Consider the following 19528-nt stretch of genomic DNA (forward strand, 5'->3'; position numbering starts at 1 on the left):
GGTGGTCACTGCTGTGAGGAATTTAGTGGTACTGGCCAACATTACTATGGAAAACCATGGTGCCACTACCCAGAGGGTGGTGGCCATCTGAAGTGCCCTCTGATGGGACAATGCCAGATCGATCCTGGGCTGGGGCTTGAGTATGTTGTGATGTGATGTGTGAAGTGCATGACCAGTGGTTGAAGTGCTAATATTGTACACTCTGTCATAGGCTGAACTTGGATAGTGCGTGGGCAGGACTTTGCTTTGGACTAGGGACTTAAATTGGTTTGCACTGTTTCTGAGGAATATCCTGAGTATATTTCTTGTTGTTAATATACCAGGATGGGTACCTACCAATCATGTGTAACTCACCTTTACAAGACTGGTAAACCTCACAGCTATGTTTTTGTGCCTATCAGTGACTAGGCACCTCAGTTATTTTGATTCTTGTAATTCATAGCTGAAAGCTCCATGAGATTGTCTGTTCGTATGCTGATATTTATATCTACATGCATTGGTGGCTGCTCTGTAAGAGCACAAGAGCACCCTAACTTTTGACATCTTGCGGATTTATTGGTTATTTTTCTTTGAATGTTGTTACATGTAACACAGATGCTGCAATCTGAAACATAAGACACTTATATCTACCACACTACTGCTCCAATAGACTCCGTGAAACTTGGCATTAGGGTTGCGAGCACACCTTCAACTGTGCACGCAACTGACATGACATAATTGCTTACGGGCCAAATACATATGGATCTGATAAAAAATGTGCATGGTTCATGATCTGCACAGCTGTCAGATGTCAGTGCCACCAGGTGGTAGCATGCTGCAGCAGACTTTTATCCCTGTTCACTTGACATTAATCCCGCTAGATTATAGCGCACTCCTCATATATGCTAATTCACTCACTATATACTGTAGTAAAATTAGATCGGACATCAATATATGTGAAAGTAGTACTGACAGTAAACCCATTTTATGGGTTTCCGAATGAGTATTAAGTTATAGACTTCATCATACAGTAATCCATTGGAGGTGCTGAGAAACATAAAGGCCTAAAGCAAATCACCGTTGGTTGTGAGACTGTAGCATTCATTCATGCTTCTGAAATCTGTGAGTGAGGTTTATCTGTGCTGTAGGCCTGCATTGTATATATGAAAATTCAGGAAAAGCTGTACCACTGGTTCCTCTGATATTCACTTAAATGTGGGTTTGATGGCTGTGGGCTTTAGGCTCTTGTGGATTTCAGCACCTCATTTTATTCTAGTCAAGTAACCATGTTGGAAGACATTACTACTTGAGTTTAATTGTTTTCACAATGGTGCATTGTGTTTGGAGTTCATTGTTTACTGTGTGGGAATTGGCTGTTGTGTGTGGTGTAAACATGAATTATGTTGAACCTATTTCAAATGCTAACAAAAAAGTAAAGCAGTGAGACGGGTTGTGAGTCGTGCTTGGGTAGCTCACTTGGTAGAGCACTTGCGTGCGAAAGGCAAAGGTCTCGAGTTTGAGTCTCGGTCCAGCACACAGCTTTAATCTACCAAGAGTTTCATATCAGCACATACTCCACCACAGAGTGAAAATCTCATTCTGGGAGCAGAAAAGTAAATTACCAGGAAAAGTTAGCCGCAAAAGAACTAGGGTCTCCAAGAACAGATGCTTTGATCAAGTGAGCGACAAAATTAAATAAGCGTGACTACAAGTGAACATTTGACAAGGTGCAGTGTAAGAATATCTGATTTTCAGCCAAGAAGTAAATTCATGAAGTAGTACATCTGTTAGGGATCTTGTACATTTGTCCAAAAAAATGGATATCACGAAAACTCCCACTTACACAAAAACATGAAATGGAGAGTAGCAAAAGCTTACACATTATTTTGTTATTGACCTAAACTGTACTTAATTCTGTACAAAACAACTAAATTCCACAAAAACAATTCTTTCATTTGTCAGATAAGTTATGCGTGTTAGCAGGGGTTGCAGTTGTATAAACTTGTTGAGAAGCGTGACTGTTATTCAGTAGATACTATTAATTTCATACTCTCAAATTTATGTGAACCTAAAAATTTGTGAACGCCCAGAATGTATGCCCACGAGCTACCACTGTCTACATTTCTTTCATCACATTTCTTTCACTTATGTCTAAGTCTCTCATTTTGCTACTTTATTTTATCGGTATCAATTCAGACACCTTTTGAGTTGGGTAAGTTCCAATGTGTATAATACTCATTCATCAAACATTTTTCACTAGGTTTTTCCATTCTTGATTCTATATTTTTGTCTTCTGCGTGTTACTGAAATTAACTCAATCTTTCATTGTCAATTTGTATTTACTTGGAAATCATCACTAAGTCTCAAGGTGCTATTGGGTTTGTGTAGTGTTACAAGGGGAGCGACCCACTGCCTATAGTGAATAGGCGTTACCAAGACTTTACGAGTAAAACTGCCCATATCTGTTCTGAGGGTGTCCTTTACAGAAAAGAACACAGGGGTGAGCTTTGAAGAATGCTTGCTTTAAGAGTAACATTATCTCTGAAATACGCTGTCTTCCCTAACCCAGATGTGGCGATTTAAGCGTATCTATCACAGAGAGCCTTTAAGGCAGCACAGAGTCCTTCTGACTGCATCATCTGCACTGTTTCATGAACTGTAAACCTAAAAGCATGGAAAGGATATACTCCAAAACCATTGTCCACTTTGAAGTCCGTTACCACACGAAATGTACTCAATGAGTGATTTGATTGTGAGTGTGTGCAACTGAAAACCTTCCTAGCAAGGGCACATGATGTTCACAGCCCCACAGATTTGTCTCATCTGCCTGCAAAGGTGGTGATCATATACTTAAGTAAGTAGTTCTACTGACCAAGAACACAGGAGTATGGGTGTCCAGAAGTAATTTCACAATGTGTTTGGCTATCAACACATCTTCGTATCTTTGCTAGATTGCATCCAAAGTAGTCTGCACTCCTGCAGACTACTTTGGATGCTTGGCACACCTTCAGATGTAGTGATGTATATGCAACCGAACTGCTCCAATATACCTCTTGCAAGTGTCTCCTTTTTCTGCACCTCTGGTATCTAGCTTGCCAATGGGGGCACATGTGGCATGTGCGGCAAAGCAAGTCATGTGCGAGAAACATTCCTACTACAGCTGCTAATGCTTGCACAGCCTGTAATATAACTGTCATTAGCTCTTGATAACCCTATGTAATTTGTGTTAACAGTTGTTAAGTGTTCTGTGGCTGAGAAACCCAAACTCTTGCCTAATTACAAAAACATTCAATGTCTGATTTGCATTCATCACAGGTCCTGAGCCTAACCCACTTTTGTAGAGGAGGCTCACACATGATATGGCACAGACACAGGATTATTGGTCTGTGTGGTTATGGCTTGGGAAATCTTGTCTGTGGACTACAATGAGTAATGCCAGTCACATGAGGGGTAATTCCTATCAGTGGAAGCCTTAAGTAAAATTTTCAGCATACTGGGCGAGTGATTGCTTATCACCTCGGACAGAACCAAATGAACTACATCCTTTCCAAGGACTTCGATTGTTTATATCGCCCAGAAATGAGGAACATTCTACCCACACTATTTTCCACCGCTTCCAAAGTGTTATTCTGTCACCATCTCAATCTCTGCAATAGCCTAGTCCATCATTAAGGCACATTTACACCCAACCCTTTGTCACATGGGTAATAACTCTGTGGAAGACCCATGTGCAAGGCCTGTTCCCCCACCCACCTAGCACATCCTACACCAGTTTTGTCACAGGTTTATCTTATTCCTCCCAAAGCACAGCCACCTGTAAAAACAGTCATTGCATACACCTGTTTTGCTGCAACTTTGGTTCAGCCACCCACACAGACCACCCATTACCCACAGGGCAGTGAAGAAGATTCTTGCAAAATTCTATGAAACTGGCTCAGTTGCAGACAAATTGAAAGTTGTATGGTACAAAATGGTTACAGACGAAGCAACATCAGCTGCTATTCTGGCATCATTCACTCCAGAGTTAAGTACTCAACACATCTTCCAGGAAACTGGGGTCATCTGCACAATGATAATGAGACTTTTGTCACACACAAATGGTACCTTTACAAAATGCGCAGAATGGGTAACACACAAGATGTACGAAAACTATCATTTTCTCTATGATGTATTGTTTATGGCACCATGAGTAATTGGCATGTCAAAAGTCAGGGTTTGGTATGGAATGTGAGGTTCTTGCATTGTTGTCTAGTCTTACCAACTGAAGGAGCACTGGTGTACAAGGGTCACTTCAAAAGAAATGCACACTATTTTTTTTTAAGTCCATCTTTTATTCTACATGTTTGAAAGTTTTACAGTGTGTAGATACATCCTTTAGGAACAATATTTTCATTTCTCCACACAATTTCCATCCCTCTCAACTGCCTTATGCCATCTTGGAACCAGCGCCTGTATAACCGCACGGTAAAATTCTGGACCAACCTGTTGGAGCCACTGTCTGGCAGAGTGCACAAGGGAGTCACCATCTTCAAACCTTGATCCACGAAGAGTGTCTTTCAGTTTCCCAAAGAGATGATAGTCATATGGAGCCAGGTCAGGCCTGTAAGGCAGGTGTTTCAGTGTTGTCCATCCAAGTTTTGTGATCGCTTCCATGGTTTTTTTTACTGACATGTGGCCACGCATTGTCGTGCAACAGCAAAACATCCTGCTTTTGCCGATGTGGTCGAACACAACTCAGTCAAGCTTTAAGTTTCTTCAGTGTCGTCACATATGCATCAGAATTTATGGTGGTTCCACTTGGCATGATGTCCACAAGCGAGAGTCCTTCAGAATCGAAAAACACCAAAGCCATAACTTTTCCAGAAGAAGGTGTGGTTTTGAATTCCCCCCCCCCCCCTTGGGTGAATTTGCATGATGCCACTCCATTGATTACATCTTTGTCTCTGGCGAAAAATGATGGAGCCATGTTTCATCACCTGTCAATTCCTCCAAGAAATTCATCTCCGCCATTCTCGTACTGTTCCAAAAGTTCACTGCATACCGTTTTTCTTGTTTCTTTGTGAGCCACTGTCAACATCCTGGGAACCCACCTGGCACAAACCTTTTTTAATGCCAACACTTTCAGTATTCTGCAAAAACTTCCTTCCCCTATCCCAACGTAGCGTGACAATTTGTTCACTGTGATGCGTCTGTCAGCAGTCACCAATTCGTTAACTCTCTGCACATTGTCTGGAGTGTGTGCAGTACGAGGCCTGCCGCTGTGAGGACAACCCTCAACATTGCCGTGCCTACTTTCATCATGTAACCTGCTTGCCCACCAACTAACTGTACTGCGATCGACAGCAGCATCACCATACACCTCTTTCAACCTCTTGTGGATGTTTCCCACTGCCTCATTTTCACAGCACAGGAATTCTATGACAGCATGTTGCTTCTGACGAACGTCAGGTGTAGCAGCCATCTTGAAGACATGCTGTGACGGCGGCACTCACGGGAGCAGGTTGAACTAAGTTTGAAAACAAGTGGGAAGGATGTACCTACACACCGTAAAACTTTCATACACACAGAATGAAAACTTTATTTTTACAAAAATAGTGTGCATTTCTTTTGGAGTGACCCTTGTATACAGGATGGTGGAATCATAAGACCACAGTGACCACTATGAAAATGATTGCAGTAGTAAAGAGAATAATATACTGAAATAACGAACACTTTCCTGCAGTGCTTAATTCTCTTGTATGTGTTGGTACTAAGGGTCACCCCAATCTGGATGTAAACCACTACCACATCACAGCAATAGCTATTTGTGTGGGAAGCCACTGCCTGGTGTCTTAGTGCTCTAGAATAGACAGGCACAAACTCCACAGCATTCAAATCAGCTGGCTACTGTGCTCGATATTGGTTGCTTGTGTTGATCCATTTAGATGAGTGGTGCTTTTGGTTGTAACACACAATGCTTGGGTTTTGTGCTGTGTCAGATGCCCCCCCCCCCCCCCCCCCCCAAATGGCCTGCATTTATGAAAAATTTTAGATAGGAAAAACGTGTCAAAAATAATAAACAAAGAGAACTGAACACGTTTCAAACTTTAAAGAGTTGGGGTGTTGGTGGAAGGACGACAGGAAATATGGTGGTGAGAATAGAAGAGGTGTAAATGTAGGAGTGTGGATGGCAAAAGAAGTGCAGGGGTGAGATGGAGGAGGAAGGGGGCGTGAGCATGTATGCACGCATGCACGCACACTTGCACGCCGCACAGGTGAAGTGGGAGGGGAAAGGGGAAGAGGAAGAGGAAGGGGAAGGGGAAGGGGAGGGGGATGGAGAGACAGAGAGAGAGAGAGAGAGAGAGAGAGAGAGAGAGTGGGGAGGGGGGTGGAAGAGGGAGGGGGAGGGGGAGGGAGGGAGGGGGAGGGAGGGGGAGAGGGAGAGAGGGGGAGAAGGGGGATGGAGAGAGAGTGGGGGGGGGGGCTGACTGTGACCTTACCTTAGGCTTCTCGATCTAGGTCTATAGAAAGGAGAACGTCGTCCATCATCATCTATGCTTGGATTGCTGTCATTTGATGAGAAATGTGATGTCAGCATCTGAAGTTCGTCTGAAGTAGGAAGATTTGGCAGCTGGTGTAGTTTCTCCTGGCTAGAGCACTGTGACTGAAAAAAAAGTTTCAAATCTCATTATTAATTATCTTAGTTATGACAGCAAATGAAAAAAAAACACAAAGTGAAGCTATTTGCAACCTTAAGGATGGTTTGACCACAACACAGTGACAATAGGCTTGGTCATACTAATAGAAGCTTGCTCTGGCTTTCCTCTTACTTGTGAAACTAATTTTCCCAGCCAGTTCTAGGGGACTTGAAGCCTTATACTTGCACACTAATGTGCTCAGTCACCTCACATTAACCAATGAAAGATGAATTGGTAAAAAAAAGTTAAATATTACAGCAATGATAATGGAGTTAAGTGGGAAATATTTAAATACAGCTCAATCCGGAACTGGTATATGAAAGGAACTCAAAGTTTGGTTATCAGAAGCGCAGAGCTTCACTAGGCATAGAATTGTTGGAGGTCTCGTTCCTTGCCTTCCCACAACCATTGAACCAACTTATCCAACCACTTATAGGAAAACCTACAGTTTAACATTAACTCCACACAATAGTGCAGTAAGTAAAAGAAAAAATTCTAGGACCAACTGTGAAATAAAACCTGATTCCCTAGGTTTGTAGTCTGACACTTAACCACTGAGCCACACATTTGATATCTGATAATGAACTATCATGTAATTTATAAAAATTCATCCATAATAACATTATAACCTTCTGGAATACATTAGACTGTTGCAAGTTCATTGTCTTTTGCCAGGGAAATGTTATGTTTCAGTGTATTAGATAATTACATATTCATATACATTAGTAAGAAACCAGTAAGATGATAATTTACTATGTAGGCCAGACAATGTTAGCTCACAGTAAATGATACAGTAAACGATATATGAGCACTGAAAGTGAACTACACAACTTTACAGCAGCCATCACTGAAAATATTAAATTATGGCAATGATTCAAGGATGTTGTTTACCAAATTGTGAGACATATTACACTGGATTTGCATTTCATGACTTTTTAAAGAACTATGAAGACTAACAAAGTCTGATAAATGTATGCTTCTGCCTTTTTGTGAAGAGTTTCTCTGGTTACTGCTAAACCTATTTGGTTATTCGTGGTTTACTAAGCAGACAGAACTTTACAGTAGTGTTGAACTATTTTATGTATTAGAAGTTATTTATGAGAACAACTATTCATAAGTTAATAGAAAACATTAAATTTATAATGCACTGAAGCATAACAAAAATTAATGGCACAAAATGATCCCATAGCTCTAGCCCATTGTCGGAGGAAAAGAACTTTTGACAAAGATGAGCTCAAGCACCTCAGTCTCTGAAGCAACTAACAGAAGATCGCCATTACATTACATAGGCATTAAAATTTCCCAAAGGAGACATATGTGAAGCAGAGCTGTGGGATGTAGACAGAGAGAGCCTTTTGGCCTAGTGGTTCATGAGGGGGAACCACACACATTCAATTTCTACTCAATGGCCTGCTTATATTATTTATGGTCTTGTTTGTGGCCACTTTACAAAGTATACCTGACAAAAGAAATGTCACAACCCCCCAGAAGCATTAACTAATGCACATTTACTCACCGACACATTAGAACTTCCAGGTGTTGTCCCATAGCCAGATGAAGGCAAAGATGCAACAGACCATCTTCTTCCATCACCTCTGAAACAATAATTTCTTCTCAGGTAATTGTGTGAATATAAGATTGCTGTGATATGAAAACAAATTAAAGCAACAAAGCAGTATTCAGCTAACTGCTTCTGCAACTTCACATACGAGTTCACCTGACAATCTGCCAATTATTGTGCAGTCACAGAATTTATGACATTTTGTGTGTGTGTGTGTGTGTGTGTGTGTGTGTGTGTGTGTGTGTGTGTGTGTGGGCGCGCGCGCGCGCGCGCTTTGGGGGAGGGAGCGGGCCTCGCATTTGCGTGTTTTGTCTCATTAGCATTACTCTTCCTTCTCCTCTTGTGCAATATTATGCTGTCTTACTTGTTTTTATATTCCTACCTAGACACTATATAGAAATGGAAACATCTGAACTCCCAACCAATTTATTCTGCCTACTTATATTTATGTTCACCTTCTGGTGGAACACTCAGGAGCAACTTTTCTTCTATTTTTTTGCTTGATACCCAAAATCTATTTTAAATCAATCCAAGCTCCTTACAGTTTACAGTGGAGGCAAAAATACATTACGGGAAAAAAAAGAATCGCAACACCAAGAAGGAGTCGTGACATAAACGAAAGTTGGTAGGAGTGTTTCTGCATCTCAAAGATAATGTCTATTCAAATTTAGTGCCAGTTACAGAAGAGTGGCACTAGTAGCACTACTAAGAGGATACAAATCAGGTTTGCTTTGAATACAAGCTGCAACGGTCATGGATGTTAGTTACCTTTGAGATTGGATGTGGTGAGTTGATGTTAGTCAATAATACCTTTGAGGCAACACAGACACCTTTATCGACCACCTCACCGAGTTTGAATGATGTCATGTAATAGGGCTACAAGAAGCTGGAGGATCCTTCTGTGAAATTGCAGAAAGATTTGGCAGGAATGTAGTAACTGTACATGATTGCTGGCAGCGGTGGTCATGGAAGTGTACGGTCACAAGAAGACTGGTCTCCAAACGGTCACATGGCACTATTGAGAGTGAAGACTATCTTGTTCAGCATATGGCTCTGGCACACATACTGCATCTGCAGCAGGTGACACAATGAACTGTTACAAATCAGTACTTCAAGAACAGCACCAAGCCAGATGCCCTGTAGTGCGCATTCTACTGAGCCTGAAACACTGTTATTTGCACCTTCAGTGGTGCGGCGTGAAAGCTCATTGAAGGGCATGGTGGAGGTCTGTTGTGTTTTCTAGTGAAATCTGGTTCTGTCTCAGTGCCAGTGATGGCCGTGTGTTGGTTAGGAGCAAGCCAGCTGAGGACCTGTAACCAATCTGTCTGTGTGCTAGATACACTGGACCTACGCATGGAGTTATGGTTTGCATCATAGCAGGAGCACTCTTGCAGTTATTTCATGCACCCTCCCTGAAAACTGTATGTCAGTCGGGTTATTCGACCCATTGTGCTGCCACTCATGAACAGTATTGGGGTGGTGTTTTCCAACAGAATAACGCTCACCTACATACCACTGTAGCAACAAAACATGCTCTACAGAGAGTTGACATGTTGCCTTGGCCTGCTCGATCACCGAATTTGTCTCCAATCAAGCATATATGAGACGTCATTGGACAACAACTCCAGCATCATCCTCAAACAGCATCAGCTGACCCTGTATTGGCCAACAAAGTGCAACAGGCATGGAACTCCACCCCACAAACTGACATCCGGGATCTCTAAAACACAATGCATTCATGAAACTTCCTGGCAGATTAAAACTGTGTGCCCCACCGAGACTCGAACTCGGGACCTTTGCCTTTCGCGGGCAAGGTAGGAGACGAGATACTGGCAGTAGTAAAGCTGTGAGGACCGGGCGTGAGTCGTGCTTCGGTAGCTCAGATGGTAGAGCACTTGCCTGCGAAAGGCAAAGGTCCCGAGTTCGAGTCTCGGTCGGGCACACAATTTTATTCTGCCAGGAAGTTTCATATCAGCGCACACTCCACTGCAGAGTGAAAATCTCATTCTGGAAACATCCCCCAGTCTGTGGCTAAGCCATGTCTCCGCAATATCCTTTCTTTCAGGAGTGCTAGTTCTGCAAGGTTCGCAGGAGAGATTCTGTAAAGTTTGGAAGGTAGGAGACGAGATACTGGCAGAAGTAAAGCTGTGAGGACCGGGTGTGAGTCGTGCTTCGGTAGCTCAGATGGTAGAGCACTTGCCCGCGAAAGGCAAAGGTCCCGAGTTCGAGTCTCGGTCGGGCACACAGTTTTAATCTGCCAGGAAGTTTCATATCAGAGCACACTGCGCTGCAGAGTGAAAATCTCATTCTGACAATGCATTCATGTCTGCATGCTCACATTCAACATTCTGGCAGTTACACCGGATATTAATGTACCAGCATTTCACATTTGCTATGGCTTTCTCGCACTTACATTCACCTGTGATTTTGCAATGTTAATCACTTAAATATGTTACCTAGACAAATGTATTCCCAAAATTTCATTACACCACATTAATTATTTTTTGAAGTTGCAGTTTTTTCTGTTAGTGTATTTTTATATGACGGACAGTACATTGGAAAATATAGGCTGTTTACACTACAAGAACTACAATATAATACAATCAAACATATAATATGAGCAGAAAAAGAAATAAATGAGATAGAAGAAAAGAAAGCAAGGTGTTAAAATGTATCAAAGATTTTCGTTAATAATATTTAGAATGGGGAACATGGTGCATATGAACCCAGGAGGAACAGAAAAGATACTATTATTTGAAAAGACAGTCCATCAGTTTATGTTCTAAATAGCTAAAATTTATGAAACTTCCTGGCAGATTAAATTTGAGTGCTAGATTGAGATTAGAACTCAGGACCTTCACCTTTTACGGGTAAGTGCTCTACCAACTGAGCTATCCAGGCACAACTCACAACTTGTCCTCACAGCTTTACTTCCGTCAGCACCTAGTTTCCTACCTTTCCAAACTTCACAGAAGGTCTCCTGCGAAACCTGCTAGAGTAGCACTCATGGAAGAAAAGATATTGTGGAGAAACGGTTTAGCCACAGCTTGGGGGATATTTCCTGAAGGAAATTTTCACATTGCAGCCAAGTGTGCACCGATATGAAACTTCCTGGGAGATTAAAACTGTGTGCCAGAGTAATGATTGGGTAGCTCAGTCAGTAGAGCACTTGGTCCAGCAAACAGTTTTAATCTGCCAGAAAGTTTCATAGTAGTGCACACTCCGCTGCAGAGTGAAAATTTCATGCAGCTAAAATTTGTTTCTTTTCTGATTTGATAGGGCTGGTTATTCCATAATCAAGTGGCTGCAATACTGATGGACTTAACACAAACACTTGTGATGTGAGGAGTGACTGGATTTAATCCGTTCTGTAAGGATCTGGCACTTTGCTAATGGTGTCACTGAAGGAATGATATACTTGAGGATAGATATTTGGGATTGTGATTATTAAGTAGTCGATAAAGCAAGCTAAGTGTGTGATACTGAATGTAACCCAGGAAGTTCACTATAGGAAGGCATACTGTGATCATATAGTGTGGTATACCTGTAATCAAGCTGCTAGTAACAGGACTGTGTTGTAGCACACCACAATAATTGAAGAGGGTAAAACTTACTCTTACGAAATTTTCCATTCATTGTATGTGGAAAAATATCTGTGTGTTTTTGAAAAATGTGGAGTGACACATACACTTTCCAATGTACGGATAAAGAAATTTCATTCCAAAATTAAACATTCATTTAGTATTATAATTAGATTTCTCATTGAGGAATTAAGGGAGAATTCTTTATTATTTGGAACTGCATGTAGACAAGATTTGTGCGCATATAAACTGATTTGTTGTTCATCCATGATATTATATAGGTTTTAGCACAGGTTCAGTTTCGTCAAACCAGTCAAACAGCTTGGAGACCTTGATTAAAGGAGTTTATATTTGACATAAGATTTTCTGGTTTGACAATCACATAATGTGTGAAAACACATTGCAGTTACAATGAGAGTATCAAAAGAGAGATAGAGAGAGAACACAAAAGGTCCCAAAGATGCCAAGCAGTATGTCTCTGTCAAGACACTATTTTATCATACCCAGTATAAGTAATACAGAAGTTATTCCATTTTTTGTGCCCATGTAAACTCTTATTTGGACCAAACGAGTTTCACTTTATTTATAGTATCTTCAAAGTTGAGTTTTTTGGCTCCTACATTATTTCCATGCATTGTTCATTTGATTTTTGGCACACTGCACTGCCTTGGTATACAATATTTACTAATTTCCATGTTCTTATACATTCACATTCCTCTTTGGTGCTTTGCATATGCATGGAAACTATAAAAGAGTCAAAACTTGACCACTAAAGATGCTTTAAATAAAGCAAAATGCAGCTAGTCTAAATAAGACATTATAAAGTCACAAAAATGGATAAGTCCCAAATTACTTGTAAAACTGTGGCACAAAGCAAAGACATATCATGTCTCCAACATATATTTTTTGTACCCTATACAATTTAATTCAAAGGTTTCTTACATGTGACAACAGATACCAAGTTTTTCATTTTTGCAAATGCTGTGTAAAAATAGTGTCTTAAGCTTTGCTGGAATGAGGAAAATCGACAGAATAGCCAGTTATCGATTCACAGCCAGATTAAAGTTGGTCACTTTGATAAAGTCAGCTGTAATTTTTCTAAATACCTGCTCAATGAGAGTCAAATTGTTTATTCATCCTTCATTATTCAGTTACCTAACTGTATTGGAGTTGTGGTGGTGGTTGAGGTTCAATGGCTATTCACTGATGTCTCAAGGTGAAACCCATGAACTGACTTCTTTTAGTACAGTTGAGCCTTAGATTTCATTTCTCCCAGATTGAATTTCATACCTATTTGTTAGTTATTCTAAGTAACATTTCAATCTTCAGAATTCTTCTGTAGAACCACATTTCTTTTTAAAACCTTCTATTCTCTTCGTGCCCAAAATGCTAATTGCCCACATTTCCCTTCCCTACAAGGCTACACTCCTGACAAATACTTTCAAAATAAAGACTTGCCGACACTTAAATTTATATTTAATGTTAAGAAATTTCTCTTCTTCAGAAACACTTCTTGTCACTGCCAGTCTACATTTTATATCTTCACTTCTTTGGCTATCATCAGTGATTTTGTTACACAAGTTGTGCACGTTGCTGGGTGCGATGTGATCTTTATTGATAAACAAGATGTTTTGCAGCCAAAATCATACATTGAAGTATTTTTATTTCCTCAATGACCACTTTCTACAGGTCTAGCTGTCATCTTTGGATCTACAGTATATCAGGAGAAGAACATTACTATGACAATCTGCATAAATGTGTACGAGTATACACGTTCAAACAGCCACATAAAACCGAGATCACAATATTTTACATACCTTCTGGAAATAATACTACTCTGCATGAACTGTACAAGCATAACGAGAGCATACTCCATTTATAAAACACTGGTGTCACATTGGCTTGTCAAATACATAAAACAGAGTAATTAAAAAAGTACATAGCACCAACAATGTGTCCCAGAGTGGTGCCAAGTTTGTCTGTGGAGTTGTTATAGCTACAGCCCATCAGGAAAGACTGGGCGGGCATGCACCAGAATCGCCTTGTCAATAAGTGGTGCAGGTGAGTCATTACATCTATCATTAAATATTCTATGAAATACATGTGCTCACTGGGAACACTGACGAAGAAGTGGTTATTATATAATGGAAAAATTATCTATCAAGCTACGAGAAGACAGCTGAAAGGATTTATGTATCATCTCACATAGGGTAAAGACTGTGTATTGATTATGCAGTCTAGTTTTCGTACAAGTAGTACCGTATTTACTCGAATCTAAGCCGCACTTTTTTTCCGGTTTTTGTAATCCAAAAAACCGCCTGCGGCTTAGAATCGAGTGCAAAGTAAGCGGAAGTTCTGAAAAATGTTGGTAGGTGCCGCCACAACTAACTTCTGCCGTCGAATATATGTAGTGCTACACAGGCATGCTTTGCAGGCACAAAGATAAATACTGGCGCCAAAACCTCTGAGTCAGTAAATAAATTTAAAAAAAAAGTGTAAGACAAGCTTTTTTTCTCCTCCTTGAGTTTCGACCACTGCATTTTCATACATTATCCAACGAAGTAAATACAAATTCCGTGTTGTTCATCTTTGAATGTAGCAGCATTTCAATGTACTACGAAAATCCGACTGGGAAGACTACTTGGGATATTTGTCAATATGGCCAACTCTACGTTCTGAATTTTTTCCTACCTGTGAGGAGAGATGGCTGCTAATAGGAACTTTTATGAATTGCGAATCACATGCAGTATTCTCTTCAACATAAGAATAATACGAATATAAACATTTTGCCATGTATTCTTTCGTGTTTGCTGCTATCTCATTTAAATCCTGTCTGCCTAATAACCTACGAAACTAGTGTGAGACAGCAGCAAATGCGGAAGAATATACATATCATGTCATGTTTATATTCGTATTATTCTTATGCCTAATAGTGATACAATCAGAAATGAAGCACGGCAATGGCAATTGACTAGATTTTTAAATCTAAGATGACTAATTTCTGTGCAGAATGTAATGTACAAAAGAGGCGTTTGCAAAGATTTTCAAACGGAGAAAAATTTTAGCTAAACTCTCGTTCAGAACATCTATCATACGCAGTCTATTATTTGGTTCTTGTTGATCATTATCAAAGAAAGCAGCAGTGTAAGTAACAACAAATAGCAGTCTCTTGCTATTGTTTCGCTAATGAGACAATTCCTCTTTATTTTTTATTGTAAGCGGTGGTAGCGCGCACAAAAGCAAGCCATGCCGCGAGCGGCGACAGGTCGTTAACACTTATTATCAGAATGCGACAAACAATGCATGACACAGTACACTAATGCATTTTCAGCCTAGAGTGACGTAAACACCTATAACAAAGAGAACGGCACTTATCAGATCAAAGAAAAATAAGCAACTGATTCAAACGAGACGAAGCACGTCTGACGCATAGCAATGGCTACCTGGTAAAGCTTAACTGCTAAGCTTACGACTCGAACCAAACTACTGTAGCTGTATCGTCATTTATTCTACCTAAATTGTGTCTCATATTACAATGGACCAACTTTGTTTTGATTTGGAGGTGCGGCCTAAAACTTTTCTCTCCCCTTGAATTTCGAGTCTCAAATTTCAGGTGCAGCTTAGATTCGGGACATTTTTTTTTTTCCTTGATTTCGAGTCTCATTTTTCAGGTGCGGCTTATATTTGAGTGCGGCTTAGATTTGAGTAAATACGGTAAATATCCTTTTGCTCCCTGCACTTTATCCCTCCTACCTTCAAAATTTCAAAGAGGGTATTCCACTCAATATCGTTAAAAGCTTTTAACGAATGTACAAATGCTATAAACGTAAGTCTGCCTTTCTTCAGGTAGTTTCACTTTCCTTCTAAGAATTGTGGTATGGTCAGTACTGTCTCACATGTTACTACATTTCTCTAGAGCCCAAACCGATGTTCTCTGAGGCCGCCTTCTACCAGTCCTTCCATTCTCCTGTAAATAGCACATCAGTATTTTGCAACTACACATGGTTCTGTAGTCAGCATATAGCTCCTATGGAATCGAGATTATTACATTCTTAATGGAGAACAAGGGTATTTTGCCTGCCACATATCTTGCATACCAACAGTTTTGTCATGGTTGGTCCTCCCATGTCATCTACTCCAGGTACATTATTTAAACTTAAGATATTTCAGCCCTGTCACGATGTTCTTGCAGTGCTGTAACCCCCTTCTGATCTTCATTCACATCCTCTTCCTTTTCCACAACAATGTTTTCCAGTATTTTTCCTTTTTATAACCTTTCTATCCCCCCATGAACCATGGACCTTGCCGCTGGTGGGGAGGCTTGCGTGCCTCAGCGATACAGATGGCCGTACCGTAGGTGCAACCACAACGGAGGGGTATCTGTTGAGAGGCCAGACAAACATGTGGTTCCTGAAGAGGGGCAGCAGCCTTTTCAGTAGTTGCAGGGGCAACAGTCTGGATGATTGACTGATCTGGCCTTGTAACATTAACCAAAACGGCCTTGCTGTGCTGGTACTGCGAACGGCTGAAAGCAAGGGGAAACTACAGCCGTAATTTTTCCCGAGGACATGCAGCTCTACTGTATGATTAAATGATGATGGCGTCCTCTTGGGTAAAATATTCCGGAGGTAAAATAGTCCCCCATTCGGATCTCCGGGCGGGGACTACTCAGGAGGACGTCGTTATCAGGAGAAAGAAAACTGGCGTTCTACGGATCGGAGCGTGGAATGTCAGATCCCTTAATCGGGCAGGTAGGTTAGAAAATTTAAAAAGGGAAATGGATAGGTTAAAGTTAGATATAGTGGGAATTAGTGAAGTTCGGTGGCAGGAGGAACAAGACTTTTGGTCAGGTGATTACAGGGTTATAAATACAAAATCAAATAGGGGTAATGCAGGAGTAGGTTTAATAATGAATAAAAAAATAGGAGTGCGGGTTAGCTACTACAAACAGCATAGTGAACGCATTATTGTGGCCAAGATAGACACAAAGCCCATGCCTACTACAGTAGTACAAGTTTATATGCCAACTACCTCTGCAGATGATGAAGAAATAGATGAAATGTATGACGAGATAAAAGAAATTATTCAGGTAGTGAAAGGAGACGAAAATTTAATAGTCATGGGTGACTGGAATTCGTCAGTAGGAAAAGGGAGAGAAGGAAACATAGTAGGTGAATATGGATTGGGGGGAAGGAATGAAAGAGGAAGCCGCCTTGTAGAATTTTGCACAGAGCATAACTTAATCATAGCCAACACTTGGTTCAAGAATCATAAAAGAAGGTTGTATACCTGGAAGAATCCTGGAGATACTAGTAGGTATCAGATAGATTATATAATGGTAAGACAGAGATTTAGGAACCAGGTTTTAAATTGTAAGACATTTCCTGGGGCAGATGTGGATTCTGACCACAATCTATTGGTTATGAACTGCAGATTGAAACTGAAGAAACTGCAAAAAGGTGGGAATTTAAGGAGATGGGACCTGGATAAACTGAAAGAACCAGAGGTTGTAGAGAGTTTCATGGAGAGCATAAGGGAACAATTGACAGGAATGGGGGAAAGAAATACAGTAGAAGAAGAATGGGTAGCTCTGAGGGATGAAGTAGTGAAGGCAGCAGAGGATCGAGTAGGTAAAAAGACAAGGGCTAATAGAAATCCTTGGGTAACAGAAGAAATATTGAATTTAATTGATGAAAGGAGAAAATACAAAAATGCAGTAAATGAAGCAGGCAAAAAGGAATACAGACGTCTCAAAAATGATATCGACAGGAAGTGCAAAATGGCTAAGCAGGGGTGGCTAGAGGACAAATGTAAGGATGTAGAGGCTTGTCTCACTAGGGGTAAGATAGATACCGCCTACAGGAAAATTAAAGAGACCTTTGGAGAGAAGAGAACCACTTGTATGAATATCAAGAGCTCAGATGGCAACCCAGTTCTAAGCAAAGAAGGGAAGGCAGAAAGGTGGAAGGAGTATATAGAGGGTTTATACAAGGGTGATGTACTTGAGGAAAATATTGTGGAAATGGAAGAGGATGTAGATGAAGACGAAATGGGAGATAAGATACTGCGTGAAGAGTTTGACAGAGCACTGAAAGACCTGAGTCGAAACAAGGCCCCGGGAGTAGACAACATTCCATTTGAACTACTGATGGCCTCGGGAGAGCCAGTCATGACAAAACTCTACCATCTGGTGAGCACGATGTATGAGACAGGCGAAATACCCTCAGACTTCAAGAAGAATATAATAATTCCAATCCCAAAGAAAGCAGGTGTTGACAGATGTGAAAATTACCGAACTATCAGTTTAATAAGTCACAGCTGCAAAATACTAACGCGAATTCTTTACAGACGAATGGAAAAACTGGTAGAAGCCGACCTCGGGGAAGATCAGTTTGGATTCCATAGAAATGTTGGAACACGTGAGGCAATACTGACCTTGCGACTTATCTTAGAAGAAAGATTAAGAAAAGGCAAACCTACGTTTCTAGCATTTGTAGACTTAGAGAAAGCTTTTGACAATGTTAACTGGAATACTCTCTTTCAAATTCTGAAGGTGGCAGGGGTAAAATACAGGGAGCGAAAGGCTATTTACAGTTTGTACAGAAACCAGATGGCAGTTATAAGAGTCGAGGGGCATGAAAGGGAAGCAGTGGTTGGGAAAGGAGTAAGACAGGGTTGTAGCCTCTCCCCGATGTTATTCAATCTGTATATTGAGCAAGCAGTAAAGGAAACAAAAGAAAAATTCGGAGTAGGTATTAAAATTCATGGAGAAGAAGTAAAAACTTTGAGGTTCGCCGATGACATTGTTATTCTGTCAGAGACAGCAAAGGACTTGGAAGAGCAGTTGAACGGAATGGACAGTGTCTTGAAAGGAGGATATAAGATGAACATCAACAAAAGCAAAATGAGGATAATGGAATGTAGTCAAATTAAGTCGGGTGATGCTGAGGGAATTAGATTAGGAAATGAGACACTTAAAGTAGTAAAGGAGTTTTGCTATTTAGGGAGTAAAATAACCGATGATGGTCGAAGTAGAGAGGATATAAAATGTAGACTGGCAATGGCAAGGAAAGCGTTTCTCAAGAAGAGGAATTTGTTAACATCGAGTATAGATTTAAGTGTCAGGAAGTCGTTTCTGAAAGTATTTGTATGGAGTGTAGCCATGTATGGAAGTGAAACATGGACGATAACTAGTTTGGACAAGAAGAGAATAGAAGCTTTCGAAATGTGGTGCTACAGAAGAATGCTGAAGATAAGGTGGGTAGATCACGTAACTAATGAGGAGGTATTGAATAGGATTGGGGAGAAGAGAAGTTTGTGGCACAACTTGACTAGAAGAAGGGATCGGTTGGTAGGACATGTTTTGAGGCATCAAGGGATCACAAATTTAGCATTGGAGGGCAGTGTGGAGGGTAAAAATCGTAGAGGGAGACCAAGAGATGAATACACTAAGCAGATTCAGAAGGATGTAGGTTGCAGTAGATACTGGGAGATGAAGAAGCTTGCACAGGATAGAGTAGCATGGAGAGCTGCATCAAACCAGTCTCAGGACTGAAGACCACAACAACAACAACAACAACCTTTCTATATATTCCTTCCACATTTCAATCTTCTCTTTTTTGCTTAGTAGTGGCTTTCCATCTGAGCTCTTGTTCCTGTATCACTAGTCACCCCAATCCTATTTTCTTATTCATTCCTGTATTATCCCTAGTTGATTGTATGTTGGTAAC

At 40.7% G+C, this 19528-nt stretch overlaps 1 protein-coding gene across 6 annotated transcripts in view; it reads right to left on the bottom strand.

The window, feature by feature from the left end:
* Positions 1-19528, bottom strand: part of LOC126183189 (microtubule-associated serine/threonine-protein kinase 2) — a 247513-nt gene that overhangs the window by 183506 nt on the left and 44479 nt on the right. For all 6 annotated transcript variants that reach the window (XM_049924927.1, XM_049924928.1, XM_049924926.1 and 3 more), the window contains exons 5-6: positions 8173-8251; positions 6459-6622 (exon numbers count right to left, since the gene is read on the bottom strand). In XM_049924927.1, coding sequence (XP_049780884.1) covers positions 6459-6622; positions 8173-8251 — 243 coding nt within the window. The remainder of the gene's footprint in view (positions 1-6458; positions 6623-8172; positions 8252-19528) is intronic.

The sequence above is a fragment of the Schistocerca cancellata genome, chromosome 4, assembly GCF_023864275.1.
Source record: "Schistocerca cancellata isolate TAMUIC-IGC-003103 chromosome 4, iqSchCanc2.1, whole genome shotgun sequence".
Lineage (NCBI taxonomy): Eukaryota > Metazoa > Arthropoda > Insecta > Orthoptera > Acrididae > Schistocerca > Schistocerca cancellata.